The 17263-nt window shown below is 57.7% G+C and overlaps 4 protein-coding genes across 8 annotated transcripts; 1 reads left to right on the top strand and 3 right to left on the bottom strand.

Annotated features, from left to right (window-relative positions):
- Positions 1-31: 31 nt before the first annotated feature.
- ZMYND10 (zinc finger MYND-type containing 10) lies at positions 32-4565 on the bottom strand. 4 transcript variants are annotated; one of them, XM_036092019.2, is made up of 12 exons: positions 4048-4565; positions 3688-3796; positions 2649-2765; positions 2475-2528; positions 2216-2353; positions 2020-2108; positions 1827-1927; positions 1318-1490; positions 962-1087; positions 758-879; positions 512-565; positions 32-421 (listed from the first exon to the last, which is right to left on the bottom strand). In XM_036092019.2, the coding sequence occupies exons 1-12, from the start codon at positions 4137-4139 to the stop codon at positions 346-348; spliced, it is 1251 nt and encodes a 416-aa protein (XP_035947912.1). In that variant the 5' UTR covers positions 4140-4565; the 3' UTR covers positions 32-345. The 4 variants fall into 4 exon arrangements, with proteins under 4 accessions (XP_035947912.1, XP_035947911.1, XP_035947913.1 ...); XM_036092018.2 differs by having other exon boundaries at positions 512-637; positions 4048-4563; XM_036092020.2 differs by having other exon boundaries at positions 512-637; positions 4095-4563.
- A 638-nt stretch (positions 4566-5203) lies between these two features.
- Positions 5204-8627, bottom strand: NPRL2 (NPR2 like, GATOR1 complex subunit). The gene is made up of 11 exons (XM_036092028.2): positions 8412-8627; positions 7773-7864; positions 7499-7667; positions 7251-7359; positions 6645-6781; positions 6456-6553; positions 6299-6335; positions 6087-6180; positions 5895-6012; positions 5478-5620; positions 5204-5392 (listed from the first exon to the last, which is right to left on the bottom strand). The coding sequence occupies exons 1-11, from the start codon at positions 8487-8489 to the stop codon at positions 5325-5327; spliced, it is 1143 nt and encodes a 380-aa protein (XP_035947921.1). The 5' UTR covers positions 8490-8627; the 3' UTR covers positions 5204-5324.
- A 50-nt stretch (positions 8628-8677) lies between these two features.
- CYB561D2 (cytochrome b561 family member D2) lies at positions 8678-11409 on the top strand. Of its 2 annotated transcripts, none has more exons than XM_036092031.2 (4): positions 8678-8815; positions 9231-9382; positions 9842-9879; positions 10575-11409. In XM_036092031.2, exons 2-4 carry the CDS (start codon positions 9256-9258, stop codon positions 11076-11078), a joined length of 669 nt encoding a protein of 222 aa, XP_035947924.1. In that variant the 5' UTR covers positions 8678-8815; positions 9231-9255; the 3' UTR covers positions 11079-11409. The 2 variants fall into 2 exon arrangements, with proteins under 2 accessions (XP_035947924.1, XP_035947925.1); XM_036092032.2 differs by having other exon boundaries at positions 8692-8799.
- Positions 11410-12062: 653 nt separating this feature from the next.
- On the bottom strand, positions 12063-16829 carry TMEM115 (transmembrane protein 115). The gene is made up of 2 exons (XM_036092029.2): positions 15497-16829; positions 12063-12841 (listed from the first exon to the last, which is right to left on the bottom strand). Exons 1-2 carry the CDS (start codon positions 16345-16347, stop codon positions 12637-12639), a joined length of 1056 nt encoding a protein of 351 aa, XP_035947922.1. The 5' UTR covers positions 16348-16829; the 3' UTR covers positions 12063-12636.
- Between the last annotated feature and the right edge of the window lie 434 nt (positions 16830-17263).

Here is a 17263-nt window from a genome sequence, read left to right as displayed (position 1 = left end):
GACCACAGCGGAGGGCCACTCGGAGACAGGCTGTTTCTAGAGGCCAGCTTTACTGTGCTAGAGGAACAGGGTCCCCACATCCGGCCCTTGTCTTTGCCCCCGCCCAGGCCTCCTGCTCCAGCTTGCTGAAGCAGCGCTCTCAGCCTACCCGCTGTGTAGGGCAGGAAGCGGGGAGCGCTTTGCTGGGGAAGATGGGTCAGCAGCTCACTGTGCTCGCTGTGCTCGCTGTGCTCACCACCTGGGAGGCTGGGGCTCTGGCAGAGGCTAGGCTGAGATCCTGAGGTTCAAGGGCACACTCTGGGTGGGATGTACAGCATGGGTGGTTGGCCCTCACAGCTGCAGCCTTCACTTGGCTCTGTCACCTTGGGCTGCCAGGACACAAGCCTTTCCATGCTTCTCCCAGTGCTTGACTTGGCACTCCCTGCAGGCAGGCGGGCTGGTGAGCACGCAGTGCTTGCGGGGGGGGTATGGAAGTGGGGCTTAGGGGTCCAGGGTCCTAGGATACCCTCACCTGCAGCAATACCATTCATTCCGGCACCGTGAGCAGCGTTTGGAGGCCTCTGCCCTGCAGAAGGCACAGCGGGGCCGCTCTGGAGTTACTGCCTCTAGGACGTCCAGCCTGTAGGTCTCAGCCCATCTAGGACAGGGGTCAGGAGAGCCTGGCTGGGCCTGGCCGGTGGGGGCACAAGAGCACCCCTGCCTGTGTCCATGCCTTCTGCATCCCTCCCACCCCTTCTGCCCACTCAGCAGGCTTCACCTTCTTGCCTGCAGCCGCAGGTCCTGCTCTGAGGGGCTGAATATGTGCCTCAGCTGGTGCTTGGCAATCGCCTGCCACTTGCCTCTGTTGTCTCTCTCTAGCCGCTCCCAGATTTCTGGGATCTGAGGGAGAAAAGTGGAAAGCGTCAGAGAGGAGCTGGCAAAGTGCGCAGTGGTCCTGAGCAACTGACTTCCTAGTACCTACCTGCTCCAACACCAGGTCCTTCTTAGGGGGCTGCGTTTCGGTCAGCGCCAGGTGGGCCAGGAAACCCTGCAGGTCTGCCAGGCTGGGCAGCTGGTCGAGCAGTGTGTCTGTGAGGAAGGCCCGAAGCTGCAAGGGAGTCCAGGGAAGGCCAGCGTCAAGTGGTGCTGACCAGAGCAGGCCTGCGCTGGGCTGGGCTGGGCTGAGGTGCCTGTGGGGACCACGTCCCACTAGCTGCTGCAACACCTGAGGTTCGGAGTCTAGAAAGAGGACTGGGGCTGAGGTAGGGGGGCAGTGATAAACAGCAGGGCTGGGCTGGGCTGGGAGGGGGTGGCGCTGGTGCAGGATGAGTTCCCCACCTTGAGTAGCTGTCCCTTGGCAAAGCTGGTGAGGCAGTAGCGGGCCCGGGCTTCGGGGCTTAGTAGCAGGTTGTACAGAGCGATCCACACCTGCCCATCCAGCTTGCTCAGCTTTTGCCGCTCTGAGGGGGCCACTGTCTGCCAACGGCCACCCTCAAATTGCTGCGCCTTGCCTGCAGAGAGGAGCCAGCACACTAGGGGCAGGTGTGCGCACTGTTGCAGTCAGCGCACTGCAGCTGCATGGGCTGGGGTACTGCCTGGGCGCAGGACTTGCCCAGGCTGGGGTGCTGCTTGCTCCAGAGCAGGGGGAGTCCTTAGTAGCGGACACAAAGGCCTTCCCTGATGCAGAGCCCAGGTCCAAGCCCATCTTGCGTGAGGCATCCTGGGATCCTCTATGAGCTAGCAGGCAGAGTTTGTCCGCCGGCGTGCAAGCTGCCTGTCCCAATCAATGCTGGAGAATGTCTGGGAAGCAGTGAGCTGGGGCTTGGGCAGGTGGGGGAAGACCTTACCTCCTTCCTGCCGGCTCCAGGGACTGTGTTCCAGCAGTTCCACCAGGAGGCAGGGCAAGTTGTGGGTACTGAGCATGCGGTTCAAGGTGCTCAAGGAAAGGCTAGGGGTGGTGGAGGAGAGAAGTGAGCAGAGGCTACAGGCCCGGGATCCCAGTCCTCCACTGTGGGTCCCAGGCCTGGCAGGACTGCCCACCTGTCCACACAGTCTGTGATGTAGCGCAGCACCGAGAGGGCCTTCAATGCGATCTCAAACTCCATCAGCTCTGCCTGCTTCTGCAGCTCCTGGGGAGGGGGGGGCACATGGTGCTCAAGCTCGGCCACCCCCTGCCTGCTCAGGCCTCAAGAGAGCCTGGTCTACCCATTGGCACCCCCAGGGAGCCTCAGCCTACCTGTATGGGGGTGCTGTACTGGGACTCCTCCTCCTCAGGAGGGCCACCACGGCCACTCCGGGCCACCAATAGAGTCAGTTTTCGGTGGCAGTAGTCTACCAGGTCCAAGACAGTGTCCTCTGCTGACTCACACACCTCCTGAGAGGCAGGCAGAGGGGAAACATTCTGTCTCTGATGCTCTCCCCACACAGCCACAACCCCCCTTCCCTGTCAGGCCCTAGCCTGGGGCAACGGCTGGTGGGCAGGGCTCATGCCTCACCTTGTGGAAGAACACTGTTTCCAGAAGGTTGACGATGGAGGCCTCGTGGTGTACCTGTCAGATAAAGAGAACAGGGCCCAGAGCTGCTGAAGGAAGGATGGGATTACCAGCTCTCTTCTCAAATCCAGAGCCCTCTAAAGGCACGGGCAGGGTGTGAGCAGGGGCCCAGCTCACCACCATGTATATGGGAAAAGTGTTCTGGGGCTTGAAGTCCTCCAGCCTGCACAGCACAGGGAACACCTTCTGCTTCCACATCTCCACTGCGATCAGCTCCTCCACCAGCGTTGGGATCTTTGAGGGGGAGGGGAAAGGACAGGGATGAAGTAGGCCTACATTGGCCTGGCAACCCGTCCATCCCTGGCTCAGCCCTGTCTGACTCTCCTCAAACTCCCCTGGGCCCCTAGGTTCTCTCCATAGGCACCTTCCCAATCTCTCTCCTGCACCTTAGACCTTCATTTCTAGTTGCCCTCAATATCTCTGTGGGGACATTCCCCATGCTTCCTGTAACTGGCTCTTGCTTTGTCCTTAGGCTGCCTTGCTCCCCCCTACATCTACGCCCTTCTCCCCTCTGTCCCCATCCAGGTGTTCCTCTCAGGCTAGCTCTCGTGCTCATGCCCTCCCTCTTGTCCCTGTCGTCTGGTCTTCCAAGGTTCTCATGTGCCTTGACCTCATCTTTACTCCTCAGGGCCCTGCACAATTTCCTAGTCCTCTCCCACCCTCCAGTAGGGGGCTCCACCGTTTCTTTGCAAAGGGACCCTTTCGTCAAGTGATATCTCAGGTCATTTATTTGAGCCACCTCCTGGCTCATGTTCCAGCCGGGCTGATCTCTGGTTTCTTACTCCTCTCTCAAGTTAGGAAGGCTCCCTCCTTCCATGCCAAAGTCCCACCCCCACTTCAGTGAGGGCCCCCTCTGGCCTGACAGTCTATTCAAGGATGTCTTTAGAACGTAGGCCCTCCCCCCACAGCCTAGGCTGTTGTATGATCCATGACTATCTCCCAAATCAACCCACGCTTCACACTTGGCCTGGTGTGCCAGGGTCCTGTCCAAAAGGGGTGAAAAATCAAATGTGTAGCACACTCCTCTCTTTTCCCTTGGGGAAGACAAGTGTACCACCCAGAGGGAAGTGAAGGCACCCAAGGTGCTCCTGAGAGGGAGAGTGGTGGGGTGGGAGGTGGTGGGAAGGCAGGAACCCTGCCTGTGACCCCAGCATACCTTCCCATGGGTGACCAGCAGCTCCTGGATGGGCTCCCCCTGGCTGGCTGTAGCATCAAGGATAGCCTGCATGTTCAGCTTCTCCAGGTTCTCGTGCTGCTGGTTCCACCTGCCCCAGAGAGTGGAGGTGTATGTGCATTTGGGTGCTCATGTGTGCAGCAGGAGTGGGGTGCGGGCTGGGTCCTCTTGAAGCCTAACCTGATCCTGAGCGCCCAGAGGGGGCTCAGGGCCATATACCCCCCAACTCGGAGAGCTTTGTCTCCTCACCTGGGGGCTCCTCCACACTGGGCACCCTCTCCCCCATGTCAGGCCCGTACTCCTCCATTCAAGGACTCTGACCCTTGGACCCAGCTGCCTCACCCTCCGGAGCCCATCTCGCGCAGCGGGAAGCTGCGCAGCCCCCGCACCAGCTCCTCAGCCTCCCCGGGCAGCAGCAGCTCCAGGTCGCCCATGTTGTGGCCGCAGACAGAGCGGGAAGGCGGGGCTCAGCTGACCCCGGACAGCAGCCGGCGCTGAGGTGGGGGTGCTGAAACTCTCGGGGACGAAGGTCTCCCGCGGGGGTCCAGGTCTTGGACACGGCCGTTGCTGAGCAGTTGGGGCGCGTGGGTCCTCGCCGTCATGGAAACGGTTAGCTCGGCGCCTGCGCACTTGCGGCCCGCACAGGCTCCGGCCCCGCCCCCGGCCGCCTTGCCTTCCCGGCGGCGGGTAGCAACCCTCTTTGGACTCCCAGAACTTTCTCCCTCACCTCCGACTGCGGCTCAAGGGTCTGCCCTGAGTGCCAGTCGGACGTCAAGTCGACCCGCACGGGGATAAGGTCACCCTGCCCCCACCAGCTCTTCCAGCAGCGGCTTCACCTCGGCCGTACGGATGCTCCTCTCCGTGGCTTCCTCGCCCCGGTGTCTCGCGCCCGGCTCCACCTGTTGGCTCAACAATGCCCCCCCCCTCCCCCCAAGTACTGCGCAGGGCTCCTTCTTTCTAGCCTAACAGGCTGCCATCACGTCTCATGAGGTAACTGTTGTAGTCTTTTCCTGGGTGACTCTATGGCTGCTTCTAGCCCTCGAAATAGTATGTCCAAAAGCAGCTTACCAGGAACTCTGCAGTATCAGGCTCTTGCCCCCTCAGTACCTTGGGACTTCATTTCTTGCCCCCTCCCCATTGCCTCCTATGTTCCAGCCCCGTGGGCCTCTCTTGGGTTCCTCATGCATCCTAAAGCTGTTTATGCTTCAGGGCTTCTGCACCTGTTCCCTCTGCCTGGAATACTCTTCTTCCTTCAAGCCTCAGTTCAGGTCACCTCAGCGAGGCCTTCCTTGCCCATTTAATCCAGAACAGCCCCAACTCCCACCCCAGGTCATCATCAGCTTCCTGATTGTTTTTCTGGCTATTTCAATAATTGGCGGGCACATTTACTTGTCCATAGTCAGTCCTGCCCACCAGATGGCGCACGAGGGCACCAGGACCACGGCTATTTCACTGCCAGTTCTCTGGTGGCTGGATCAGAGGCGGTACTCAATAAACGTAAGTTGAAATGGATGATTTTATTTACAGAAGTGAGGGTCACCCTTGAGACAATATGGACTAGTCTACCAGTCTAGCCCTCATGCACCAGGGGGTGCTTAGTAGGAGAGCCCCCACCAGCCTCACTTCCAGCAGATGATGATGTTGGGGTCATTTTCCAGCCGTTCATCAAGCTCGTGGTAGCTCATGCCTGTTTGGGACAGTGCAGGTGAGGTGAGCAGTCTTGGCTTGGCCACCTGCCCTGACCCCACCCCAGCTGCCCTGCCTGTCTCCACCTGTCTTGCAACAGATCTCATCATAGCTGTGGCAGCCTGTGTAAAGCCGGGCAGGGTGGCTCCGCTCCTCCCGAGACACCCGCACAGGGTACTTCTGTAGTCGGCGGATGAGGTTCTTCATAAGCCCAAACTGGATCAGCTTCCTAGGGTGTGGTTGAGGGAGAGAGGGGTGATGCCCTGGCCAGGCCTTCCTCCAGCCAGGCCAACCCTTTCCTGCAGTCTCCCTTCTGGTTTTGTCTCAGTGACCAGGCTGGCCTCCAAACCATCACCTCCGGAAAGCCTGCCTAGACTACTAGTGCCACATGATTCTGCTCACTGGGAATCTCCTGCTTCCTCTCTAACCCAAGGCTCCAGAGAGATGTAGAGTGTATCTGCTTTCAGGCAAACCCCTCATGCCCCTGGGAATCCCCTTCTGACCGTTCATCAACGCGCTGCAGCTGCTGGGGGTGGCGGCCAATGAGGTCTCTCACAGTCGTGCCGGGGCTCAGGCTGCAGTACAGCTGGAACACATCCCGGAGACTGGCCCTCTTGTGCCCTGTGGGCACCAGGCGTCAGCTCTGCAGGTGGCCCCGCCCTCCCCAAGATGGCCCCCCCAGAGCCCACCACTACCTTGTTTGGTCACATAGGATAAACACGCCTCTTGCAGGGACTTGTCATCTACCAGGTCCTGGACCTTGGGTGTCGGGCAGTACACGTTGGAATACTGGAGGGTAGCAGGAGGCACAGGGGCCTGAGTGAGGGGCTTGGAAGTCTGACACCGCCCCAGTCTGGCCAAGCCACGTAAGTCACTCTCTGCCTAACCAGACCCCAGACTCACCTACCTGGAGGATGGACACCAGTGTCACAACGCCATAATACCTGGGGGAGATAGTTGTGCTCAGCTTCTGAGGGCCATGCCTTCCCACCTTCACACTCAGGGTCCTGGGGCTCTTCCCTGGCTAGCAACCCTGTCCCAAGTGTGACTGCTGCCCCACTCACAGCAAGTTCTGGATGGCGATGCGCACCAGGTTTAGCTCCACATCTGCCTCGGCTGAGATCTTCTGCACATGGCGGAAGCCATCAATATAGGGCAGGATCTGGGCAGGGCAGGGCAGGGTTAGTAGGGGTGGGATGAGGCCAGAGCTGTGGCCAGCCCTAGGTGATGATCCCCAGGGAGGGAGAGCACACCTGTTGTGTGGTGAGGTCCCACTGTGAGTTGAAGAAATCTTCCTTGTCCTTGGTAAAGACAGGCACATCATACTCCTGTGCCACAGGAGGGTCAGGCCGCTGCTCAATCACCTTCAAGTGGATGGTGTTGGACTCATCTGCAGGGGCCCCACCCATATCTTCAGTGTCATCTCTTTCAAGAGACCCTCTGTTACCCTCCAGTCCTCCCAGCAACTCTTGAGGCAGGTGGGTGGCCCTGGGTAGTGCCAGTCTCCCCCAACCCCCGCTTTTCTTAAGCTCTCTGTCTAATGTGGGGCTTGAACTCATCTCAAGATCAAGACTCACATGCTCTACTGACTGAGCCAGCCAGGAGCCCCCAATCTTCCCCTTTTATGGAGCAAGAGACAGGTCCGGAGAGGGAAGGGAACCAACCCACGGAACATGGAGAGTTCTTCTGGCCTCCACATCTCAAATCCCAACATGCACTGGACCCTGGACATCGTTAACCCAGCTCATTGGGCCACCAATTTGTTCATAAGTCTTGTCCATGGCTGGGCTTGCCTTTCCCTTGCCATGTTCCTATCCCTCCTCTACCCCTCTGCTGTCCTCGCAAAGGCTGGGCCATACCGATGGGCAGAGTGCACCGGCCTGAGGCATTTAGCTCCTCCAGCAAGATGGTCATGATGGGCACCAACTTCTGCTTGCTCTCCTCCGTCGACACGAAGCTGCTCTCTAGCTGGATGGAGCATGGACAACATGGTGGGCACACCCCAGGACCCCTGGCTGGCATCCTGCCCTGGCAGATACCCAGGTCTGGAGGGCTTTGGAAACATTTGTCTGCCTGCCCCTCCACTCAAGCCCATCGTGTTGCAGACCTCCAGTGTGGTCAGGTAGCCAGCCAGCTTTTTGACGATGGGCTCAAGGGCACAGGTCTTGGCCTGGGCATCACACACGAAGCCTAGGTTGAAAAGCAGGGCATTGCGGCTGTACTTCTTGTGTTCAATGCACACAGGGCAGCCGATCAGTTTCTTCTCCATGGCTGTGCTGGATGGGGGGGGGGGACAGGTGGGAGCAAAGTCAGACTCCTTCTGCCCCCAAGCTTGTCCACTCCTCCGGGGACATTCCCTCCCTTCCCCACTAGGGCCTCACACAGTGATGAGCTTGTTCTGCAGCTCTGGCTTGGTGATGATGTACACCTGAACTGTGTCAAACAGCTCCCGGGAGATGAAATCTTCAGGGACCTGGGGAGGGGAGTGGCAAGAGGCCCCTTAGTGGACCTTGGGACTAGGCAGAGTATACTGGGTGACCCCCAAGGCCTAAGCCCTGTTGTCCAGCGTTTCTCCTCTCTCCCATCCACCCAGACCTACTACTACTTTGTGTTTCCAAACACATGCCATGTTCTCACCTGCCTCCTGGCTTTTGCATATGCTGTTTCCCCTACCTGGCACACTCTCTCCTCCTCCATCTAAATTCCTAAGCATCCAGGAATACTATTGGACCGCGCACCCCCGCCTCTCTTGGGACCTTGAACCTCCCCTGGGTCTCCACAGCCCGATTTCCCACAATCACTGCCTATGGGATGTTTGCGACGACACACCGGGAGCCTGGGACCTGGGTCTGAGTATCCTCTCGGTTCACGATTCTCCGCGAATGAACGAGTGGTATGCCTGCGTGCAGCATGGGGCAGGGGAATCCACCGCTTCCAGGCAGCTTGCTCAGCTCCCAGGAGCGTCCCTCTCCCACCACCCTCACCACCCCAGCCCCCGGCCCCGCGAGCCCGGATGGCACCTGATAGGTGATCTTGGGTCCCAGCGTGGGGTGGAACTCGCTGAAGAATATGCATTCGATGCGGCAGCCGCTGCCCATGGCGCTAGCAGGGCCCAGGTCTGTAGACTCTGGCTCCTGGACCCCTGCAAACACCGTCGGAAACAGCCCTCAGGCCTGGATCGCCAGGTCAAGCACGCCTGCGCACTCACACACCCGTTACGCTGTCTGCTTAACAGCGCCTGCGCAGAGCGACTGAGAGGTGTGGCTGGGGGGGTGGGGTAGCTTGTCTCGGGAAGTCCGGGCTGGGTAGACGTCGCACCCGGAAGTGAAGCGGCTCCGCGACGGAGCGGCAGCGCGCGCGGCAGTGCCCCAAGTATCCCGCTTTCTCGGGAAGAAACCACCGCATCGGGTCAGCGCTGAGGCAGGCGAGTCCCTAGCGTGTAGGGGCAGCATGCCAGCGGCACGTGGGGAGACTGTGCGCGAAGGGATTCAGGCTGTAATTTGATACGCAGATGGGAACTACAACACCCGTAGTGCTTCACGCCCTTCTAGCTGGCGCTCCCGCGCGGCGACGGCGTGATGCACGCTGGGATTTGTAGTCTATTACACGGCCTTGCGCATCCTACCTGGAAGGTGGGCCAGTGATCAGTGCCAGTTCAGATGCGGGTACAGGCCGACAGGCCGCCGGTCCTCGACTGTTCCTGGTGCCTGTGTTGGTACTGCCCCTTCCTACCTTAACTTCTTGGAAGAGAGTGGCATTCCTGCCCTGCAACTTTTGCTCCAGTGAGAGGAGTGGACAGCAGGCACCTGAGACCCTTGCTCATTCTACTATGCTTTCAGGCTACAGCCATTGGCCTGGTTGACCATGGCCCTTTCTGTGGAGACCGAGTCGCACATCTACAGAGCTCTGCGCACTGCCTCCGGGGCTGCTGCCCACCTTGTGGCCCTGGGTTTTACCATCTTTGTGGCTGTGCTTGCCAGGCCTGGCTCCAGTAAGTAGAATTCATAGTTGACTTCTGGGAAGGAAAGCGGCCCTTCTCCTGGGGAGCAGGAGCAATAGGGAGCCTTGGGCCTGACCCCCGGAAAGGCTTGCCTGCTAGGGGGACATCCTATGCTGGAGGGATAAGTGGGGAGGAGGTGAGTGTGGGGGCTCTACCAGTTGGGCCAGAGTACCTGGCTTCTCTTTCCTTGTCTTGGTGCTCCACTTGGCTGCCTTTGGTGAGGTGCTAGGAGAAGGAGGAAGGACTGCCAGAGTGGCAAAGCATGGCCTCTGCCCCGGGGAGGGACCAGGAAGCAAGGATAGGGAGGGGGTGAGCTTGTTGCAGTAAGAGGGGCTAGCATTTTGGCAGCGCTTCCTTGGGTGAGGGGCAGCTCATTCTCCTCACCCTGTGGGGATTGGTGTGGCTGGGTTCTTCTTGCCTCAGCCTCACAGAACCTCCTTTTCATTCCAGGTCTGTTCTCCTGGCACCCCACGCTTATGTCTCTGGCTGTAAGTAGCGCGCCTGGCAGCTCTTAGGGGTGGGAGGGAGCATAGGTATGGGTGGTAGTCCTGACAGCCTCTGAATCCTTATGGACACTTAGTATCTCTTTAGAGAGATGGAATGTGGGATTGGAGGTGTTGCATGCTCCAACTCCTGCCCCGTGGTATATATCCCAGACTTGAACCACAGTGTTCAAAACCCAGGGCAAATCGGTCTAAGCACAAAATGAGACTTCACCCACCTCCAGGCAGGAAGCTTAGAAAATGCATTTGGGTGTATCTGTGTCGCCTTTTACCTGAATTTATAATGATGCATCGAATTTTCCCTGAAACAGTGCACCCATGTGGCCAGCTCTTGCCAAGAAATTGTATCCAGCCCCATGTCAGGGAAACAAAGCCTGTGAATCATTTATGACTGCCACATCTCAAACCTAGTGTTTGCTGGGTAATATAGCAGAGATGACGTTTCACAGTATCACCTAGGAAGGAGTGTGGAGAGGTACATACTTCTCGCCAGTTACTCAGGGCAGATGTTCTGTCCCTGAGAGTTCCTCACTCTTGCCCCACCCAAATGGATACTCTTGTCGCCGGGGAGAGAATGAAGAGGGGGACTCTGCCCAGAGTGACTGGCAGTTTAGAAAGTTATCTCTTTTTCCTTCTGCTGGGCAGCACCCTGACTTTGTTTCCCATCCCTGTCTCCCCAGTTCTCCTTCCTGATGACCGAGGCACTGCTGGTGTTCTCTCCGGAGAGTTCACTGCTGCGCTCCCTCTCACGGAAGGGCCGAGCACGCTGCCACTGGGTGCTGCAGCTGCTGGCCCTGCTGTGTGCACTGCTGGGCCTAGGTCTTGTCATCCTCCACAAGGAACAGCTTGGCAAAGCCCACCTGGCCACGTGGCATGGGCGGGCAGGGCTGATAGCTGTGCTGTGGGCGGGCTTTCAATGCTCGGGTGGGGTGGGGCTGCTCTACCCTAAACTGCTGCCCCGATGGCCCCTGGCTAAGCTCAAGCTGTACCATGCCACTTCTGGGCTAGTGGGCTACCTTCTGGGTAGTGCTAGCCTCTTGTTGGGCATGTGTTCACTCTGGTTCACCGCCACAGTCACTGGTGGGGTCTGGTATCTGGCTGTGCTGTGCCCTGTCATTACCAGCTTGGTCATCATGAATCAGGTGAGCAACGCCTACCTGTACCGCAAAAGGATCCAGCCATGAGCTCCTCCCAGCCTAGAAGCCTGGATATGCCCCTCAGTGTAGTAGCTGGGGCTGGGACCTCCTGGATTCTCTCAGCTGACTAAGTCATGGGGACACCTCAGGCACTGGGGCAGTCTAGAATAGGAGTCTTGTGTGTGACATTTTTGCTTGCTCCTCATCCTGGAGTGCTTCCCCTTTTCTTCTGTACTGTCCCAGAGGAGCTTATGGATGATGTGTCCAGATGAAGTTGGGGTTACAAGACTACTTCCCCGGCAACTCAACTCCTACTTGTACTGGTATGTCCAGAAATTACAGGAGACAAAAAGGCAAAATAAAAAAGAATGACTGAAAAGACTGGATGGGAGGAATAGCTTAGAGTTGGGGAATAGTTTTCGCTAATGCTGTCAGCATGAAAAAACAGGCAGCTGGGCAAGATGGGGACGCCTGTCCCTGGCAGCTCACTGAGGGGCTGAAGCTCTCCCAGCACACGAGCTCCTAGGATCTGGCTGCTGAGCAGCCTGTGCCACCAGGGCCCTAGAGCTGTAGCTGTGGATGGTTCAGCTGTGTGTCCTCTCAGTCCCCCAGCTGCCCACTGTGCCGGCGTCTCCAGATTGTGGTGGTTAGATGTGGACGATGACAGGGTGGGAACTCAGGATGGGCTGTTTCCATAGGTGTCAAGCACTGAGAACTCTGTTTTGGGGGTGAGCCATCAATAAGAACAGCTCTTTATGATAGAGGGGCCCTCAACCATCACATCCTCTGGGCAGGGCCTCCCTGACTGGGAATCAGAGGGAGAGAAAATGAGTAAGGATCTGAAGTGATAGCTCTGGGGAGGTTGTTTTAACAGTGGGCATGTGGTAGTAAGGCAAAGTGGGAGTAATAGGCTTCTTATTCAGCTGGAGTTGCCATGGAGACCAAGCCCTTGAACCTAAAGTCCCTAACTTTGCAGCTGAACATGATGAGGGGGCTGCACAAGGTGGTCTGACAGAGCCCAGGAGCCATACCTCAAAGAACTGCTTTATTGATACTGCGAGGCTGGGCTTGGCTGCCCACTCAAGTGGTCCTGTAGAAAATACTTGGGAGCTGTGGCTCTTCTGGCCCAGAAGCAGCCATAGCCACAGCAGAGGGGGTCGGAAATCTTCACAGGAACAGAGTCTTTCTGAGGGTGCGCAGGGAATTGCAGCCCTGCACTGGCTGGACCCCCAGAACGTTTTTGGCAAATCCTTGCCTCGGCTCAGGGCTCTTGGCAACCAGTATCAGGCATAAGGGTTGGCCCAGGGGCTGTGGCACCAGTGTCCTTGTAGTCACTTGCTTGGGGTTATCTGCTGAGGTACAGTCTTACCTCAGATGGCCTGGGCTGGCTGATGGTTCAGAGGCCCCATGCCTGGCATAGTGGTTGTCTGGAGTTGGAACCAGGTAGCAAGAGTCCCGGGTAGTGTTGGCGACAAATTGCAGAAGGCTTTGGAAACCCCCAGCAGGCCTTCTTCCCTCTCCTCAGAGCAGTCAGGCGCCCTGGAGTAGCCAAGAGGTGTCAGGGGGAGCTTGGGAGAGGAGGTGCTACACTCAAGGTGGTCTGGAGTTACAGCTTCGGGGGAGCTGCCTCGAAGGTGATCAGGCTGGATTCTGGGGCAGCCCCCTTTCCTGGGAGCGTGGGGGCCTTGTCTGAGGGTAGCGGGCTATCCACCTTGGCCCCTGCCTCCTCTTCATCGTCGTCCATGCTTGGCCAGACGGACTGGTCCTCCACTCTCTTCAGCCGCTCGTTGAGGGCCTTTAGGGCCAGTTGCCTGGAGCCAGAGGAGATATGACAAGTCATTTTGGGTTTGGACTTGGCTCATGCCCTATATTCTTCCCCCATGAAGCTGACTCTCCCTACCACCCAGACTTCTCTCAGAATCCTATGTATTTCCCTTCACCATGAAGGGCCCAGGGCTCCCCAGGAACTGGATAGGGCCCACCGTGGCATCGGAATGAGGACCCAAAGGCTATATAGAGCCTTCCCTTCATAGTCCTGACACCTCCAGGCTAAGAAGGCCAGCAGGGTGTCTGCCAGACTGCCCACCAGGCCAGCCGCAGGAATGATTCCGAGGGTGGGGCCTAAGCATGGGCAGAGCTGGTACCCCAAGGAAGATGGGTAGAAGGGTAAGTCCCTTGGATGTGGGCACTGGTATCACATCCAAGGAGAGGGTTATTACTTTTCTCTCCTTGTTAGGTGTGTTTTGAGTCTCCTGGCAAGGGTCTGAGGGGAATGCTGGAACTCAAGCACCTATCTTGGATCTCAACCTGGGAAGCAGGGCCAACTTGGGTCAGCCCATCCCTCCTAACTGACTTCAATGTTCTCCTTCCCAGAAGAATCCCCACAGCCACCAGGACCTGTGTTAGAGCAGGGACACACCAAGTTCCTGCAGGAAGAGAGGGAGGAACAGCTTATGTGTGTAGGACACAGGCCAGAGCCTACTGATTCCACTGGATAAACCCTTTTGGACCTCACTTTAGGGGTAGGTGGGAAAGTTGACTGGAAGGTGTACATGTGCACTTGGGACCCTAGTCTATCCAGGAGGTGGAACACCCATGCTGCCAGCTAATAATACTTCCAATAGTGGTCACTGTGGAAGCCTGATGCCTTAACCTGTCTGTGCTCCAAGTATGGGGGACAGCCTGTAATAGCCTTCCAAGTTCCAACAGAGAAGCTAAACCTCCAACATGCCAGGGAACATGACAGGAAAGGCAACAAGAATATGGGCACAGAAAACCCTAGCCCAGTTCCACCCTGTGCTCCAGCCTGACACATGGCAGATTGGCATAGACAGGACAGTTCCCTGTGCTTCCCAGGCTCCCATCCTGGAGACAGCCTTGTCAATTCTGTCTAAAGCCTGCTAAAATAGAGAGGTAGTGGCATACTAATCACTTCCTCACAAGGGTCAAAGATAGGAAACCCTGCCTCCCAGTACTAGTAGCCCTTTGGGTTTGGGAGTGGCATGCTGCCAGATGCCCAACTGGTTGGAGTAACAACCACAAGACTATGCCAAGAACCTAGCTCCTGACAGCCTTCCCTACCCCAGCTTGCCATTTTCTTGGGCCTGAGCAGAGGTGCTTTGAATCTCCAGCCAACCCTAACAAATCCAAGACTTCTCACTAAAGGAGGAGTCACCACTGGGCCCTGGCCCCACCTGCAGAGCTCTGGGGACAGCTCAGTTTCTACTAGGTCCAGCCCTCTTGGTCCCACCTCCGCCACTGGATAAAGTGAAGACAGACCTCAGTCTTTAGAATTCATCAGCCACAGAGACACAAACCATAGGGTCCACAGTCATGCCCCGCAGCATGCTTTGTGTACTTTTCAACACCCACCACCTTAGGCCATAGTAATCTGTGGCCCTTCCCCAGGTGGAAACTCCTTCAAGAAAGGGGTGTGTCCCACGCTCATCGCCACAGCCCCAGTGGAGAGTAAGCACAGGGATAACCTTTCAGGTGAATTCATAAAGCTGCCTGCCAAGAATCCACTTCACAGGTGAGCAAAAGTAGAAGCCTTTGACAAACGCAGAAAGTAGGAACCGAGCCTGCTGTAGATTTCACTATTAAAGTAACTGCCTCAAAAAAAAAAGAAAAAAAAAAAACAAACTTCAACAATAATGTTGGAAATGAAGCTGTGACAACTCTGGTGAGTCTATAGACCTGGGAGAGAGAGAACTGGATTAAAAAAGATCTGCCCTGCCCTGGACAAGATGCATTCAGTGAATAATTCCGCTGGGACTGCAGATGGTGCAGACGGCTTGGTTTACAGATAATGAAGAAGGTTGCCTCCACTCCCTGTGTGGTCAGCAGGCTCCCGTAGCGGGTCACATGGCCCGTCCCCTGGGTGTGGTGACACATACAGGCTGGAAGGACGGGATGGTAAATCTAGTAATACCCCAAGGTTCCCCCTCAATAAATAAGTGGCAGAGAAGCACAGCATCTGAATTAAGACCCAGGAAGAGGATATGGTTCAGCATTTTGAAACTGGGGTGGCCCAGACCGCCTCGTAAGGAAGGTCTCCTTGTCTGTCCCTCCCTCACTGGGGAAATAGGCCAAGCAGGTTGTTTCTGGCTCCTACAGGACCAGTGTCCAGGATTCCAAGAGTCTGAGACAAGGCCAGGATTATGTGTACCTGGCCCTCCATTAACCCCTCACACAGTACCAAAGGAAACCGGACATTTCTTAGAACTTGTTAAGCGGCCTGGGTGGTGAGAAAGGCAAATTGCACTCCTTCATGTTGGAAAGCACTACTGGAGCCCAGCACCTAGTTGCTGAGGTTCTCAAAGCCACAAACTGGATTTTATCTCCTCAGTCTGTCCCAACACCTGACCCTTGGCTGCCAGCCAACACAGCAAGCACAACAGATGGAACGGGACTTGATCAATAAAAACTCTCCTAGCTCAATAAGGTTTTGGAAGACTCCACAGTACCTTCTCCGCTCCGCATCCTGAGGGTCTGTGCCTGGGAGGCTGATGGTGATGGAAGATGGGGCACCTACATCATAGCGCTTCACTGTCTTCTGGCATATCTTTACCTTCACCAGGAGGCCGTGCACCAAGTTCGCCAGCAGCCCCACCACAGGCTGCAGGATCTCAGGGAAGAAGGTGGCAAAAGCAAAGTGGTCAGCCATGTCCCCTCGGCCTCGGCTATGGCGCTGGTAGAAGCGGAGATACACCCAACTGGAGAGCAGCCCAAAGCCATAGGAGGCCAGTGCTGGGCTCTGGAGCAGCGTGGCCAGCCGCAACAGCAGCAGCAGCCCCAGCAGCAGCATGGGCACCACGCTCACGCGCACCTGCGGCACACGCAGGACCACGCAGTCCCCCATGGTTTGCTTGAGTGCCACCAGGACGCCACCTAGGAAGCCCAGGGCTCCGTGGATGCGGATAGTGAAAAGGTAGACCAAGTTGAAGGAAGCCATGTAGGTGAGGAGGTAGGCAAAGGCCCCCAGCAGCCCCACAGACACGTTCACCACTGAGAAGAAGATGAGCAGCTCCAAGGCTCCCCAGAGGGGCTCCAGCAAACGTCCAGCCACCACCACTGTGGCCAGGCTGATGGCCACATCCCACACGTGCTGTTCCATCAGCCCATGAGTGGCCAGGGTCCAGATCCAGAAATTGGGCGGAAAGAGGTAGCCTGGGGTGACCGCCAGGCAGCCCGTGTCCACGGCGAAGGACAGCAGGTAGAGGAAGAGTACTGCCGCGCACAGGGTCTTTACCACCACGCTGGCGCTGGCCAGGATGGCCCCCAAGTGCTGGCGGGCGCCCGGTAGGGCGCGCTGCATCTTCCCGAAGGGCGTCGGCCTGAGAGAAGGATTTAGTGTGTTAGGGGGGCCTCCCCGGGGCCTCGTCCCAGTCCGGCCCCGCCGGGAGGCCCGGGCCCGGCCTAGTCACTGGCCTATGGCCCCGGTGAAGACTCCACTTCTCGTCGCGTCGGCTCCGGTCCCAAACGGCCGAGCTGGGTCAGGTAGCGGGCCCGGGGCCTAGGCCCCTCGCCGGGGACCTGAGGGAAGGCCCTGGGAGGCTTCGGCACGTCTGCTTGCCGGCCTGCCTGCCCTGTGGGCCCCGCGCCAAGCTGACCGGGCTGGCGTTGATCTCAGGGCTCGGCCTATTCCATCCACTCGGGGGCTCTACGGTCTGCGCGGGACCGGAGCCTTGTTCTGGGCCCCAGTCAAGTCTCGTCAGCTCCGACTCGGCCTCGGTCTTGACTGCGACCGTACCTCCTCCCTTCCCAGGCGCCGACAAACAGCGGTGCTGCGCCTGCGCGCCCGGGCAGCGCCGGGATGCCCTTCCGGCTCCGCAGCATGCTGGGACACGGAGTCCTCTGCCGAAGACGGGGACGAGCGGAAATCAGGGTTCTGCGTAAAACTACAAGCTCCAGGAAGCTGTGCGCCGGGCCGTTCCGGTTGGTAAGAAGAGGGCGTGCTGGGCAGTGGTAGTTCGCCGGACTGTTTGCGCTGGTTGTCAGGAGGTGGGGAAGAGTGAACTGGCTTCGCTAACCTCGGGAAAGCTGCGGGTACCCGCACGGCAGCACGACTGCAGACACACCCTTGCTGAATTTCTTGGGAACAGTGACTCCGTGCATGTGCTTCTGAGTACATCTGAGTGTGTCCTTGTGGACAGGTGTGTAGGTAAGAATGTAGGTGGTCTTGGCGTGCGTACCAGTGTTCGGAAACTCCCGAAACTTCCGCAGTCCGGTGT

This window comes from Halichoerus grypus, chromosome 1 (assembly GCF_964656455.1).
Source record: "Halichoerus grypus chromosome 1, mHalGry1.hap1.1, whole genome shotgun sequence".
NCBI lineage: Eukaryota > Metazoa > Chordata > Mammalia > Carnivora > Phocidae > Halichoerus > Halichoerus grypus.
This window is presented reverse-complemented; position numbering and strand designations above follow the sequence as displayed.